The sequence below is a fragment of the Prunus mume genome, linkage group LG1, assembly GCF_029339155.1.
Source record: "Prunus mume cultivar Tortuosa linkage group LG1, ASM2933915v1, whole genome shotgun sequence".
NCBI lineage: Eukaryota > Viridiplantae > Streptophyta > Magnoliopsida > Rosales > Rosaceae > Prunus > Prunus mume.
In genome coordinates this window covers 5,562,889-5,578,010 of record NC_142698.1, presented here as the reverse complement: position 1 = coordinate 5,578,010, position 15,122 = coordinate 5,562,889, and the positions used below count along the sequence as shown (strand labels likewise).

Genomic DNA, 15,122 nt, shown 5'->3' with positions numbered 1-15,122 from the left:
GAAACCGATAGCAAAGGAAAAGAAGCATGTTCCTTTGCAAGAGCAGCTTAATTCAAGAGTAGTCAAAACCATTTTATATATCAATCATTGGATTCAATCCCAAGAAATTCATTACAAATTAACCAGGTCTTGACAAACTATACAGTAATTGGAACCTTACTTGACTTTGACAAGAAAATAAAAAAGTAAGAGGATTCGGTTTAGTTCACTACTCATCGTAGAAGTTGTCAACAAACTTGCCCTTAATCCATTTGAAACTGTTGCGCAACGAAGACTTGAACTTACCTTCCACAGCATACATGTTGTAGCTTGCCACCCTCTTCCTTCTCTCCAGCTCTGGATTGCCAGATGTTGAAGACAACTCATCTACCTTGCTGCAGCTGACCGGACCATTGAAGCTGTATGATTTCGACCGGTCCTCAAACCCAAACTGGGCCTCCGTGTAGCCGGTCGAGTAGTAGCCGGAAAATGATTTGCTCTTCTCCATTACAGAACTTGCTCAGGGAGAGGGAGGCCTTACAAGAGTACCTTTCAGTTCCAAATATATATGCGGTGTGAGAAACTCAGAATAGCAACCCAAATAACCAAGTGCGGTATGCATGGGCCATGACATGCCTTACTTGATGATTAAAGAACTGAATTATTGGGAATTGTGCGCAGGACAAAATCTGCGTTAGGATATGGTGGCGGACAATTAATAATATTACTCAGGGTAGTTGCTTAGATAATTATATATGGAATATGCTAAGTAATTTATGAGCAATGAGCATTTGACACCCACAAAATTAATTAAACTCGGATGCTCTAAATTTTCCCAATTGTGCTTATACTCAAAACTAAGTTTTTGTATATTAGTATTTAATTATCTTTCTAATATAAATGATGTCTTTTATAGCGTCCAATACAAGTACTAAATACTGAAATTTAAAACAAAATTATCATAATAAGCAAGCAGTATACAAGGTGCAATCAGGAGGCAAATAATTATACACAACAAAGTAAACATTTTTTTCTTAGTGGAGAAGTTTGGTGACACCATAGCTGGAGTAGGTACTGTGCTTTCCTCGTTATATGAAATGGAATCATGAGAGAGAGAGAGAGAGTACACGTGGACCAAGATGGTGGCGGACCTGTTTTACTGTTCAATAGGATAACCCACTACTGATGTGTCATTTGGGTATCAATTACTAGTGGTAGGGGCCCAACGTGTGTGGGGTTGGCTTAGTGGAGGAGTGAACCCACCAATATGGGTGTGGAAAGGAGTTGAATGTCCCACCATAATTTCATAAGGTTGTGAAGCCCACAAGGCCCGATTTCATTTTAGAATTTTAAAATTTATCTTCTTTTTTTTTACTTTATCTTTTATATTATTATTTTTTATTTATCAAATTTAGGAAGAGGAAAGGGGGTTTTCTTATGCACACATTGCCAAGGTGTCACGGGGGTTTGAACCTGAGCCTTTTCCACTTGGCTAGACAGTATTGGCATTTTAGAATAATCATTCACTTAGAGGGTTAAAAAAAACACTCAAATCTCACATGGATTCCAATTTGCAGCACAGTAAGAAAAACATGGTAGGAAAAGTGACCTTACACTCTAGACACAGTTCCAAACTTCTATGAGCAATACGATCTTGATGAAGCAGAAGCAATAACAAGAACAGAGTAAAATAGCAATATCTGCACAAAGTGATGGAGGGTGTAGATTGAATGAATTTATAGATTGGGTGCTAAATTGAAATCGACCTATAAATCAGGTCTGCATTTTGTAATTGACCCTTTATAAAACTTAACTCATCATCCATGTAAAATATTTGCTGCTTTACTAACAAAAAAGGACAAAAGAGGAAATTAATTGAAGAGTCGTATTTGACACACAAAGAACAAAAAGAAATGGTTCTATTGCAGAATAAATTTTTAGATGAAGAGGAACAAGCATATGCGCACCTGATTTTGCCCATATAAGTGAAATTTAACGCCTGAAGAAATCAGCACCATCCTCTACATCATCAGTTTTGATGCATCCACTTTGTGCCATAAGTATTCTGTACACTCTCTTGGAACAAACTTCACCTAATCTTCTATCATCACCAAGTAAACCTTCGGTTGTCAAGTCCTTCAGCAGAAATTCCTTTTCATGAACCTGCAGAGAAAAGCAAATAGAACAAAAAATTCATTGTTTTACACTGATGAAGCAGACTGAAAGGCATGTGCATGCTGCTCATCTTGTAACAATATCAATATATATTGCATAAGCTATAAGCATGCGAGTCGGCATATTTCAACCAACTATACATAGCGACTCAAACCTCCAAATTGTTTTCTCAATGAACTCAATCAAAGCAATTTCCATCTTTTTTTTCTTCTGTTTTTAAGAGACAACTAAAGCAATTATGTTCAAAATGGCATAGAACAATGGCCATATTAATCAAAATCCATTTCTATTGGAATTTCATGGTTGTATTCTAATTACTTCTCGAGCAGATATATATCACAAACAAAACATTTTATTCAGTTGTCATATGCATTACACAAACTATACATGGTTATTCAAGAAGCAGAAAACCCATCCAATTTTTTACTTTATTAGAAATACATGTTTTACAGGGTAAAAATCAAAAGGAACAACAAGAAACATGGAGGAATGGTCCATCAGACACTTAAAACAACAGTTAAAATGCTCTAACCCAGTAAATCAACCGTATCCAGTAAGCCCTCAGTACAAAACTCCCCCCTCCCCCCTCAGGATAAAAAATGATTATTCTGAAAGGAATGTTCTTTAAATGTTTTGACTGAGATGCCCAGAGAGAAGCAAGCAGTCTAACTCTATCGCAAATTGCTCCCCCTTCCTCCTTGAAATGTTTTAACCAAGAGGATAGTGACTATTAATTCCTTTCAGAACTTGGGAGTTCCATTGCATTTCTTAATCTCTCTTCATTTCCCAAAACAGACTAGTAGCCAGATGTAACCCAAAATTACAGATTCCATCTTCCAAACAAGCCCAAGGCTCCTACAAGACCAATGGGTGAGGCTATGTTCAAAACTAACTTGCTTACTAAGGTATCGGTCCACAATTTTTATTTATTTTGTTGATGGGAAACAAAACTTCATTAACAAGAGAGCAACAGCACAAAACAATAGACAACATGTCCACAGGAGCAAAGAACTAGGGACCTGTAAAGCAGCATCAAAACCTTAAAAATAGCATAGAACCAGTAAAGAAACAAAACAAAAAACAAAAACAAAAAAGTTCCAAAAGAAGGAGTGCCCCTAAAATCTGGAGAGATTGAAGCCCATACTTATTGATACATTTGGATCCGTGTACACACTCAGAGAAAAAGGCATACTATACTTACTGATATATTTGGGTCCATGTAAATACTCAAAAGAGATTTCATGGTAGGGTACTTCTTCCATATAGCAATAGCAAATCGTGGCTGTACCTTAGGGATAGCTACCAAAGCTTTTAACCTGGATGCAGATACTAATTAGGAACAAAAATAAAGTACTCATGTATAAAATGGATAAACTTACGAAAAACATACAAATCATATTAGTTTGTACAGAGAAGGCTTGTTCAACAACATGTTTTACCTAGTGTCTACCAAAATTGCTTTGGCATCATTAGTTGAGAATACTAATAGGAAGAAAAAAAACAAAGACCAATTAAACTGTTGCATGCTGGTGTTTGGCAGATTAGTTCAAATTAAAGTCATCAATATTCCTAGAATTCCAGAAATCCAGTTTGAATTCAGAAGGCCATGGTCCAATTTTGTGGGGGCAATGGTTGGAGGGCTCGGAGGAAGGGGGATTAGTCCCAACTAACTAGACAATTAGGCTTGCAGGTTTCTCTATCCTCTCACTTTCATCATGGTTCCTCTTCTCCTTTCTGTCCAATCAAACCGTCCTCAAAAGGAGATAGAGCAACCTCACCGGCCTATATCTAGACCTGCATTCCAGAAAGTGAATTCAAAGATACTATATCCCCTCGAGGAAATAAGAATGTATATCAAATGACATAAGTAGAACCACTATCATAACAACCATAGGAGATGAATAAAATCTGTACACTCTAAAATGATGCATTACTTTTGGTGCTGGCAACAATAATTTAAGGGTCTATTTGACAGTGCTTTTAGAAGAGCTAAAAGCGAAATCACAAAACCAAAAGTGTTTTGGCCATGCATAACAGAATAGTTAAAGGAAGCACTTCCAGACATTTCCAGGAAGCAATTGGATTTTCAATAAAAAATTTGATTTGCTTCTAACAAAAGTGCTTCCAGCAAGTAGAAGTGTCCCAAACAGGCCCTAAGCAGTTCAGACCCTTAAAAGTAGGCTTCATGTTATCACTGGTTGCTACATTCATCATACGAAGTCACATCTTTAATTTTTATTCACAATCCAGACTTCTGCCTTCTGAATCTGCTATCTATCTTCTAATTCTAGTAAAATGATCAATCTGTTAACATCATGCTACTCACCATGGGCTCTTTTTAATTAAATTTCGGTCAAGGCAGTCCTTAGGGATAAGGGATCCATTAGCATTTACATCCAGTCTCGTTAACTTCTTTCTGCAATTTTATAAAACAAAAGGTAGAATCAAAATATTGACCAGTTAAAATGTGAAAATTCCAATGGAAAGAGAGAGAGCATTTGTCGTTTTACAATGAAAAAATAACTGTACCAAATGACACCACACGACTATTACTTTCTAGGTAATATAAAACAAAACGAAAAACTAATTTGGAAGTTTGAAACATGAGTAAGCTATGTGATCCTCAGACAGAACTTTTTAAAGAAAATGAGAGTGTATACATATATAAGGCCTAGAAAAGTAAAATCAACAAATACCTAAATTGGCAGGATGACAGGCTGCATGTTAGACCAACAACATGTTCCGCAAGTTCAGCCTCATCCATGCACTGCCTGGAGTGTACTTTAAAAAAATTAGTGGTCAATTTTGCGAGCGCCTGTTAAAAGGGGAAGAAGTCAGGACACTAAACCATTAAAGATCCACTGTTCTGCAAGACATATATGAACGGCCAAAAAGCATTAATGTCTTGCAATCCTTTTAATGTCAGTAGTTCAACCTCCTCAACAGGTGGGAGTCTCCGGCCACTTTGATTTGTCGGGTTCTTGTACAGCTCTTTTTCCCTAACATTGTAAAAAATTCAATGTGATGCAGATCTTCAGTATGCACAAACCCATACTAGCATATTATAGTAGAGCAGAAAATAAAGATAGCTACTGGCACACAAACTGTAAATTTTATACAATGAAAGATAAAAAAGACAAACTTATTTCCAACAAAATCTAAGAAAATACCATTGCATGTCAAAAACACATTCAAGATTTTCTACGTATAACACAAATGAGGAAATGTTAGGTATATGTCACTAATAAAGCTAAACATTCTATCGTTCATATCAAAAGTACACTGAACTGACTGGCAAATTTTTATTTTTTTTTACATCATGCAGTAGTTTTCTTCATGTGATGTTCTACAATATAACAAAACACAACAGGTATTTATAATCTGATGCGGACATCATTAGTTAGTTTCCTGATTTATTAGTTTCCTAGGTTCTCTAGTTTTCCAGATTTCACTAGGATTATAGTTTCCAGATTTTTAGTAGGATTTGATTTAAGTTTCCTAGTTTATTTGAATTAGTTCCTTGGTGGATTAGGATTTCTGTTTTAGCAAGGGATTTTTATCCTATTGTCTCTAGGTTTTTTGCTATATATACCCCCCCATGTAGTTCTTTAAAGTTGAGTTTTAAGATATTAAGAAAAGTTTACTTTCCATCCATTGGAGACTACTTGGTGTGAAGCCAAACCCCTGGAGTGATTCCAGACCTATCCCCTTTGTTCTATTTTCTGTTTTCCATTGTTTTTGCTTCCTCTAAACTACCTAAATTCTTGATTCACCCATATCCTACATCAAATTTGGCATCAGAACGTGGTTTTCGTTTTCCTTGGGTTCAAAATTTTCGAGTATTTCTTGTTCTTCACGCCGTGTGTCAAGTGATGGCTCCAACTAAGCCTGGAAAGACAGACGAACCAGAGACGGACTTTGAACGTCTTGTTCAGATGATGGAAAACCTATCAAAGCAAGTGCTAGATTCGGACACTAGATCCAGACTCGTGGAGTGTCGCCTTGCAGAATTAGAAGCAGCTAACCAACATGATGAAGCAAGTGTGAATGGAGAAGAGAGGAATCATGATCGACAACGTCATGATAGAAGGAATGATCGAGACGTAGAGAGACACAATTTTCATCATGGCTATGAGCAAGACCCTAATGAAAGGTGATGAGATCAGTGAAAGTTGACGCTCCTAATTTTGATGGTGAGCTAAATCCTAAAGCACTCCTCGACTGGTTAGCTACCATGGATCGCTATTTTGAGTGGCATGACATGCCTGAAGCTCGAAGGGTGAGATTTGCTAAGATAAAATTGATGGGTCAAGCTGGATTGTTTTGGACCAATGTTGAAACACAGCTAGAGAGAGCTGGTGAAGAACCAATCATCCATTGGGGTGAGATGAAAGAAAGGTTGAAGCAGAAATATCTACCATTATCCTATCAATAGAGCTTGTTGGAAAAGTGGCAAACTCTTCGTCAAGACAACATGCCAATTGCTGAATATATTGCAAAATTTGAGGAATTCATGTTGCGATGTGACATAAGGGAAGATCAAAGGATGACTATTTCTCGGTTTAGATCAGGACTTCGTCCAAAGCTTCAAAGGGAATTAATTCCTCATACTGTGAATAATTTAGAGAGTTTTCAGATGGTACAAGAATTAGAGAAGTATTTAAAGTCGTCCAATGTAGTCAAGCAAATTGATTCTCAAAGATCTAATTTTCAAGTTTGCACATCTGTGACTCCAAGTTCTACGACTCCAACATCTACAACTAATTTAGTAAAAACTCCCAAGTGAAAAAGAGTACTAGTTGATACACATGGTGGTGGAACGCAAAGATGTTACAGATGCCAAGGTTTTGGACACTTTGCTGTCCAATGCCCAATGAAGGAGGCAACAAGAAATCTGTGTGCACACATTAACGAACAAGCTGACAATCAAGGCGAGGAAGATATTTATGAACCCCAACAACCTGATGAAGATTGTGGAATCGACTTTGAAGTCCCTCATCCAACATTAGCAGTAGTAAGGTGTACTTTGGGTCATCCTAGGAAGGATACTGAGGATTGGCGTAGGACTTCCATTTTCCACACTTATGTCAAGTCTGGAGATAAAGATTGTAAGGTGGTCATAGATAATGGGAGTTGTATCAATGTGGTGTCAACGCGTTTCGCATCTTGGTTTTAGCCTGAGAAGCATCCTGTGCCATACAGAGTAGCATGGATTGACAATACATCTTCTATCCCTGTTACCCAACGGTGTCACATTCCTATACAGTTTTCATCTTACAAAGATCATGTTTGGTGTGATGTGGTGGATATGGATGTGAGTCATATTCTCTTGGGAAGACCATGGATCTAAGATTACAATGTTACCATCTTGGGTCAAGAAAATATATGTTCGTTCATCTATAAAGGAAAGAAGATCACAATGAACCCACTTCAACCCAAGCTCATGAATCAATCCATACCAAACAAAGAGAAGCAAGACAAAGTAGGTAAAGCCAAAGCTCTACATATCATTACGCTTAAATAATGTAAGGAAGATGCAGAAGTTCCTAGTCAAGTGGAAGTTAAACCAGATTCTCGTAGTACTCGGATTACAAAGGAGGACCTGCCACACATTGATCCCGACATTTTGGAATGTTATTACAGCTTTATCTCGCTGGAGTCAAGATCTTTTCAGCCAGGGGGAATTGATGCGGACATCATTAGTTAGTTTCTTGATTTATTACTTTCCTAGATTCTCTAGTTTTCCAGATTTCACTAGGATTTTAGTTTCCAGATTTTTAGTAGGATTTGATTTAAGTTTCCTAGTTCATTTGAATTAGTTCCTTGGTGGACTAGGATTTCTGTTTTAGTAAGGGATTTTTATCCTATTGTCTCAAGGTTTTTTGCTATATATACCCCCCATGTAATTCTTTAAAGTTGAGTTTTGAGATATTAAGAAAAGCTTACTTTCCAGAGATTGGAGACTCCTTGGTGTGAAGCCAAACTCTTTTGGTGTGAAGCCAAGGCGTGTTTTACCACCTATTTTTTGGTTTTTTCATTGTTTTTGCTTCCGCTAAACTACCCAAATACTCGATTCACCCATATACTACATCATAATCAATCAATAATACTCAAGCAGCATATACATTTTATTGAACATTGCATAAGCTCCATCTGTTTAACAGGGAGATAACAAAGCTTGACTTTTATATTAATCTGTTCCAATTACTTATCACTTGCTCTGATGAAGGAAGCATAGGACCTAAATTTATTAGTTTCCTAATATATTTGTTAGTTTCCTAGATTCTCTGGTTTTCCAAATTCTAGTAGGATTTCTACTTTTCCAGATTTCTAGTTTTAAGTTTCCTATTTTACTTGGGTTAGGATTTCTGTTTAAGCAAGGGATTTTTATCCTATTATGTCTAGGTTTTAGTTTGCTATAAATACCCCCATGTAGTTCTTTAAAATTGAGATTTGGATATTGAGTAAACCTTCTCTTAAAACTATGTGATTTCTGTTCTTCCTTCTTGGTTCTCTCATTTTGGTCCTTTCTTTCGTCCCTTCGATCTATATTTTCGTCTCCTCGACCTCCGATATTCTTATTTGTTCTACTGTTTCTGTCCTTTATCTCGTCTTTTCGATCTCTATTTCTTCTCCTCGGTCTCTTATATTCTTCTCTGTTCTATTGTTTGAGTGCTTAATCTAATACCTATGGGCTGTACTACATCATGCTCCTATTTCAATAAAATTCTAATTACTTACTCAAAGGAAAAATAACATTCAAGCTTTTAGCTAAGTAATCAACTATGTTTATCTAAATCGTGTTAACCATTACGCAGCATACCTCAAAGATTTAACACATAACACTCTCAGAAGATGAAATGAGTCAAATGGCAGCAAAAAAATTCAATACAAGTTATAATGCATATCTTTAGCTAAGTAAATGAGCTACAGATGCACAATGGTAACTTTGGATCTTCAGCAACCTCACCTTTTATTAATGTATGCCATCAACCTATTTGTAAGATAACACACTGTATACGATGGATAACGACTTCGAACACTAAAAACATGATCCAAAAGAGATTCATTGATGACAAGGTTACAAAACTCTTCAGCTTCATACACGAGCAATATATATTGAATCTCTATTTCTTCAGGGGAAAGCTGCAATTAGATATTACGGTTAATGTATGTGAAAAAAAATTATAACAGATACACAGAAGCAATATATGCACAAAAAAATAAATTCTAATTCATTTACTTAGCAGAGAAATTAATATTTTTGTCATATATTCCAACAAGAGACACTAATGGTTAGTGGTTATGCCGGGCATGCCTCTGAGATAGTGAGATGTAAAGTATCTGTGAGGCTGACGTTCATGAAATCCTTAAAGAAAGATCTTCAAATAAACCATGAAGATGCAACACAATAGTAATCAATCATTTTACATCATGGTCCTTTGATAGTGAGCCTTCCAGCCACGCATACACCCACAATAAACCTTTAACTTTATGGTTTCTATTTTTATAAAATAAATTAATTGACCTAATCTTATAATCCACTAGGGCACAAAGGCTGATAATGTTCAACCATACAGAATTTATTTTTATTTTTAAATTCCAACTAATTTTCCTATTGTGAAAACTACTAGAGTCTGAGATGACATGATGATGCATACAGAAAATCATCCATTCCATACACCTATTACCTGTGAAATATGTTCTGGGACAGTCATGGTCCAGACAATTGATCTTTCAATTGGATTTGATGTTATACGGTATGTTAGCCCCTTTTCAGCAAACCTTGTAAGCAAATTTCCTACAATAAAGTTTAAATAAGTTCTCAGCTACCAGATATAAACGGAAATGAGATACATACACATGTGAAGTACTTCAAGAGAAAAAGAGAAATGACACCACACCTCCAACTGACCCCAACTCCACTACTTTAGAATCAATCTCGGCCACGATGGATTTTAGGGCAAACTTCCCTTTTTCCCACTTTTGCTTTTCTTTCTGTATTTTTTTCATCTCTGCTGCTTCAGCTTTCAGAGCTTCTCTTTGCAATTTCTCTTGCTGTTTTTCATGGATATCAATCAGCTTATTGTTCTGTTAGAAAAAATGCAGTACAGATCATAAGAACAACTTACTATCTTCTTTAGCTTCTTTTCTTCCATTAAGCGCGTTCTTTCCTCTTTTGTCAGCTTCCTTCTTCCTGTTGCCTCTTTTGTAATGTTTTCTTTATCAGTAACAGCTGTAGTGCTTCTCTGCTTCATGATGTTTCCCATCTGATCCATTCTATTTTCTGGATAATCAAGTACCTAATCTCATCATGACATTACATTTGAGGATTTGGATGTGTGAAATAGCAGAAATTAAAAAGTGATTTCCTCGTCAACACCACACCACACCTTCCTTAAAAATGAGCACATTAAGAAGTGAAACATTACGGGGTCTCATGAATACACAATAATAATAATTGAATTCAGAGAGCACATGCCCGCAAAAAAAGAATGACAAACAACAGAAAACTGTCCACAAATAGCTTGATTTTCCCAACTATTATGCATTTTAAGTTTAGACAATCGAGTGCAAGAAAAAGTGGAAGAAGGGAAATTAGACATAACCAGATGATTGTTATACTGCAAGACTGGTACTACAGTTGGACTGTTAATGTCAATATGTTATAAGCAAAACAGCTTATAGAAAAACTTCAGCTACAGTTGACGAAATCATAAAGTACAGAGAACATTTTTCTTGATTGGTAAACAGAAATGCAGAGGATCTAGAAACTTTCTCTCATGATGCTGTAAATTTGTGGAGGAGATTGTTTAAGGAGGCATAACTGAGCTGAGTTATTCCACCAGATTGAGGGAGGAAAAGAGCAAAGATGATCTAAAACTGTGAGGTGTTGGAAGCTATGGGTGATTTGGTTGGAAAGAAGCAATAGAATGTTTTAAAATATATAGAGATTAGGTGAAAGAGATTCTTTGGATAGAGTAAGATTTTCAACTTCACTATGGTGCATTGGAGTTTTGGGATTTAGCTCGCTGTTATCCTTGCAGATTGGCGGGCTGTGCTTATTATCTTGTATGCAGTGGACAACGTGTCCACAACCTTTTTTCTTCGCTGGTACGTGTCCACAAGTTGGTGTTTTTAGAAGGTTATTAATATTTTTTTACTTATTTTTAAAAAAATTCTGTACTCATTTATATACAAAAACTACCAAAGGAAAATATACTTTAAGTTCCATGTTTTTTATAAATGGTTAAGACTTCCATAACATCCATTGCAATCCACATTTTGTTGAACTAAATTTTCATTAGTCCTATCTGAAATGTCTTCCTCAAGTAGTCTTCACATCCAAATCAGAATAATTTAAAACTCGTCAAGTTTTGGATGAGTAAAAGATAACTAAGTACTTGAGTAATGTTTCAAGTCAGTACCGTTTGGAACCATGTAATGCCTAAATTCTAGAAAATGCAATGCCTCTGATGCAGGACGCATAGGACCTAAATTTATTAGTTTCCTAATATATTTGTTAGTTTCCTAGATTCTCTAGTTTTCCAATTTCTAGTAGGATTTCTACTTTTCCAGATTTCTAGTTTTAAGTTTTCTATTTTATTTGAGTTAGGATTTCTGTTTAAGCAAGGAATTTTTATCCTATTATGTCTAGGTTTTAGTTTGCTATAAATACCCCCATGTAGCTCTTCAAAATTCAGATTTGGATATTGAGTACACCTTCTCTTAAAACTATGTGATTTCTGTCCTTCCTTCTCGGTTCTCTGATTTCGATCCTTTCTTTCGTCCCTTCGATCTATATTTTCGTCTCCTCAACCTCTGATATTCTTCTTGTTCTACTGTTCTGCCCTTCCTTTCGTCACCTCGATCTATATTTTCATCTCCTCGATCTCTTATATTCTTCTATGTTCTATTGTTTGAGTGCTTAATCTAATACCTACGGGCCGTTCTACATCAGCCTCCTATAGAAATTAACAAAATAAAACACACTTGTAATTAGAAGCATGTCTCTGAATTATCAAGCATAATTATTAAACATGAAAGACCAGAATGTCAATTGCACATATAGAAATTATAACCTCTGACCCTAACTGGGAATAGAAGCCATAGGTGTTTCTTGTCCACAGCCATAAAATAGATAATATTTAAATAAAAGTAAAAACAGGAAATTACCACAATGCATTGGGACAAAATACCTGATCAATATCATCTTGCAAAGTAGATTGTGAAAAATTCCCCCAGACATATGTGCTAACTCAGCATCTCCTGATAAACATGTATTTAATGAGTCCATTTTAAAAGGATAACATATTCCAGGGAGTGGATCATTTTGTTAAATATTCTCAAATTCAAAAAAAATAAATAAAGGCAAACACCCAACCTTAACCAAAGGAATGCCAGATACAACATAAACATACCAAGAGAACATGTGGACTCGACAAAACTAAACCTCCAATCTAAGTCCTTCACCACATCACACCCACTAGCGATGGATTCAATCTCCTTCCCCTTTTTCCTTGCATGACCACTTTCAGGCTCATTATCAGATTCCAAACATATCAGTCCATTAACACCTGAATGTAAACAAAAGGCCAGTAAGGTCAAAGTTAACACCGAGCAGTATGGCTGTGAAAAAAAATTATATATATATAAGTTGCTGTAGAAATGGTTTCATTGGGGTCAGCCGATGGCGATGGTATTGTTGAACGCTTCGCTAAAGGTATACCTAAGAGACAAACAAGAGAAGAGAAATCTCAAAACCTTTGATCGAGCCACTTCGTTTCTTACTGGATTGGATTAGCAAGGGTTGATCGAGTTTCCCGAACTTAAGAGACCAGATGAGGTGGGACGAGTAGGAGATCCCAAATACTGCTAATTCCATCGGGTTATTTTTCGTCTAGGCTCACCCGCCTTTGGATCCCTTTATAAAAGGATCCTACAAAGAGTCGCCTTGGGAGGGAAGCTCCGGCAGCTCTTCCAGTCGGAAAAAAAATAAAAAAGCAAACTCAGCTTCTGACCCTAGTTTATTTTGGGCTGAGGCTGTTCTGACTGCCGTATCTTTTCTAAACAAAGATTTCAACATTAACGCTCAAAATGTCAGCAACTAAAGGAAAATAATTACAGAAAAATTAACAAATTTCATACAGTCCTCATTCACTTCCTCCAAACTCCCAAAACCCTTCTTCCCCAACACAAAATCCAAAAAAATTCAAATCCACTTGGTCGTAAGCTTTTTTGAAATCAACCTAAAGACTTGCCCTTCTTTCTACTTTCTCACTTCCTCCACCACTACATATTCATTAGGACCACCTCTGATATCTGCCTTTCTTTAACCAAAGTTCCTTGAACATAAGGAAATTGCATCCTTTAAGACTTCCTTCAATCTCAGAGCCAAACCTTCGAGATGATCTTGTACAAGCTTGATGCCAAACCTTTCAAAACTTGCGTACATCCCCCTTTTGGAAATTAATTTAAAGACTAGCCCTTCTTTCTACTTTCTCACTTCCTCCACCATTACATATTCAGCAGGACCACCTCTGATATCTGCCTTCCCTTAACAAAATTTCCATTAACAAAAGCTTCTTGACCAGAACGAAATTGTATCCCCTAATACTTGGTTCAATCTCAGAGCCAAAACCTTCAAGATAATCTTGTACAAGCTTGATGCAAAACCTTTCCAAACTTGCATGCATCCGTTTTCTTTGGAATAAGGCAAATGTACGTTTCATTAGTGATCTCATTGACAACCCCACTTCTATTAAATTCTCAAAAACTTCATCAAGTCCACCATCAACACAGCGCAACACTGGATAAACTGCTGTAGAAATACCATCGGGACCGAGTGACTATCCTCGCAGCAGTCCAAAATTGCCTTCATCATCTCATCGTCCTGAAAAGGTCTCTCTAACCAAGTTGTGTTTTCTTCTTTATAAAAGCTGATTACTTCTTCCTCAATTTTTCCCATCTTCAGTGACTGACCAATCTCCCAATTCCCGTCTACTCAAATTTAGGGATTTCACAGTTGAGCATTAGGGCTTAATACTAAAATTTTGAAGAACAGATAAATGGAACCCAAAACTATAATGCCAAGTGATCGTCGAACCTATATTCCAATTGACCGTAACAGAACTGTAATGCCAAAACACTTAATACGCACACACAAATAACTTGACGCAAAACACTAAACAACTGATTCAATATACAGAAGAACAGTATTGATGATAAAGACAAACAAACAAAACTTTGAATTGAATCAAGTTTAACCAAAAAGAGGTAAAAATTATCATAATATAACAAGCAATGCATAAATAATTAATTGAAACAAAAACAAAATATAGCAAATAAGAATTTCCAAAAGCACTCAAATCGGTGAAATAACACAAATCAACCAACCAGGGAACTTGTGCTCGGAGTCTGAAACCCTAGCTTGGAAGTGGGAAGGGGCTTTGGTGCATTTCACAATTGCGAGATCAGACATGGGGGTCTCCGGGACGAAGTCAGGAGTGGAGGTGGGGCCGGGCTGCTTCTGTGGGGTCGGGTCGTCGTCGAGGACCAGAACCGTAGGGATTGGGTTTGGGTCCAGTTGGGTTCGGCGTTTCTTACAGTGGAATGGTTGGAATGGGGTTGAGAGGCCATTCTGGTCTTCTTCATCGGAGAGAATGATTGGCTCCGACATTTGGGAAATGGGAGGAACTGGAAACGAACAGAGTATGGGAACCCACCCACTCCACTCGGATAGTGAAGTCCGTTTGGTTATGTTGCTTCCGCTTTGAATAAGCGCGGGATGGTGTTGATGGATCTAGCAAGAAGGCTTTTGTCTACTTTTGTTTTATTATTTATTATTAGGCCATTCGGTAACGTTTTAAGGGGTTGTTTTCATTTTCAGATAACAAAACTAAGGCAAAAACACGTTCGGTGGCCCATAAACAGAAAATACTGTGAATGTTTTCATAAAATGAAAACAA

The 15,122-nt window shown here is 36.7% G+C and overlaps 1 protein-coding gene across 1 annotated transcript; it reads right to left on the bottom strand.

The window, feature by feature from the left end:
* Window positions 1–51: 51 nt before the first annotated feature.
* LOC148920827 (crossover junction endonuclease EME1B-like) lies at window positions 52–14,962 on the bottom strand. Its single transcript, XM_008246411.3, is given in 14 exon segments — window positions 52–528; window positions 1,947–2,142; window positions 3,356–3,470; window positions 4,481–4,570; window positions 4,851–4,969; window positions 5,090–5,153; window positions 9,125–9,300; window positions 9,846–9,955; window positions 10,059–10,212; window positions 10,287–10,457; window positions 12,354–12,397; window positions 12,400–12,423; window positions 12,576–12,731; window positions 14,551–14,962. Coding segments are annotated over 13 exon segments (1,677 nt in total). The 5' UTR covers window positions 14,834–14,962; the 3' UTR covers window positions 52–528; window positions 1,947–1,971.
* Window positions 14,963–15,122: the final 160 nt, after the last annotated feature.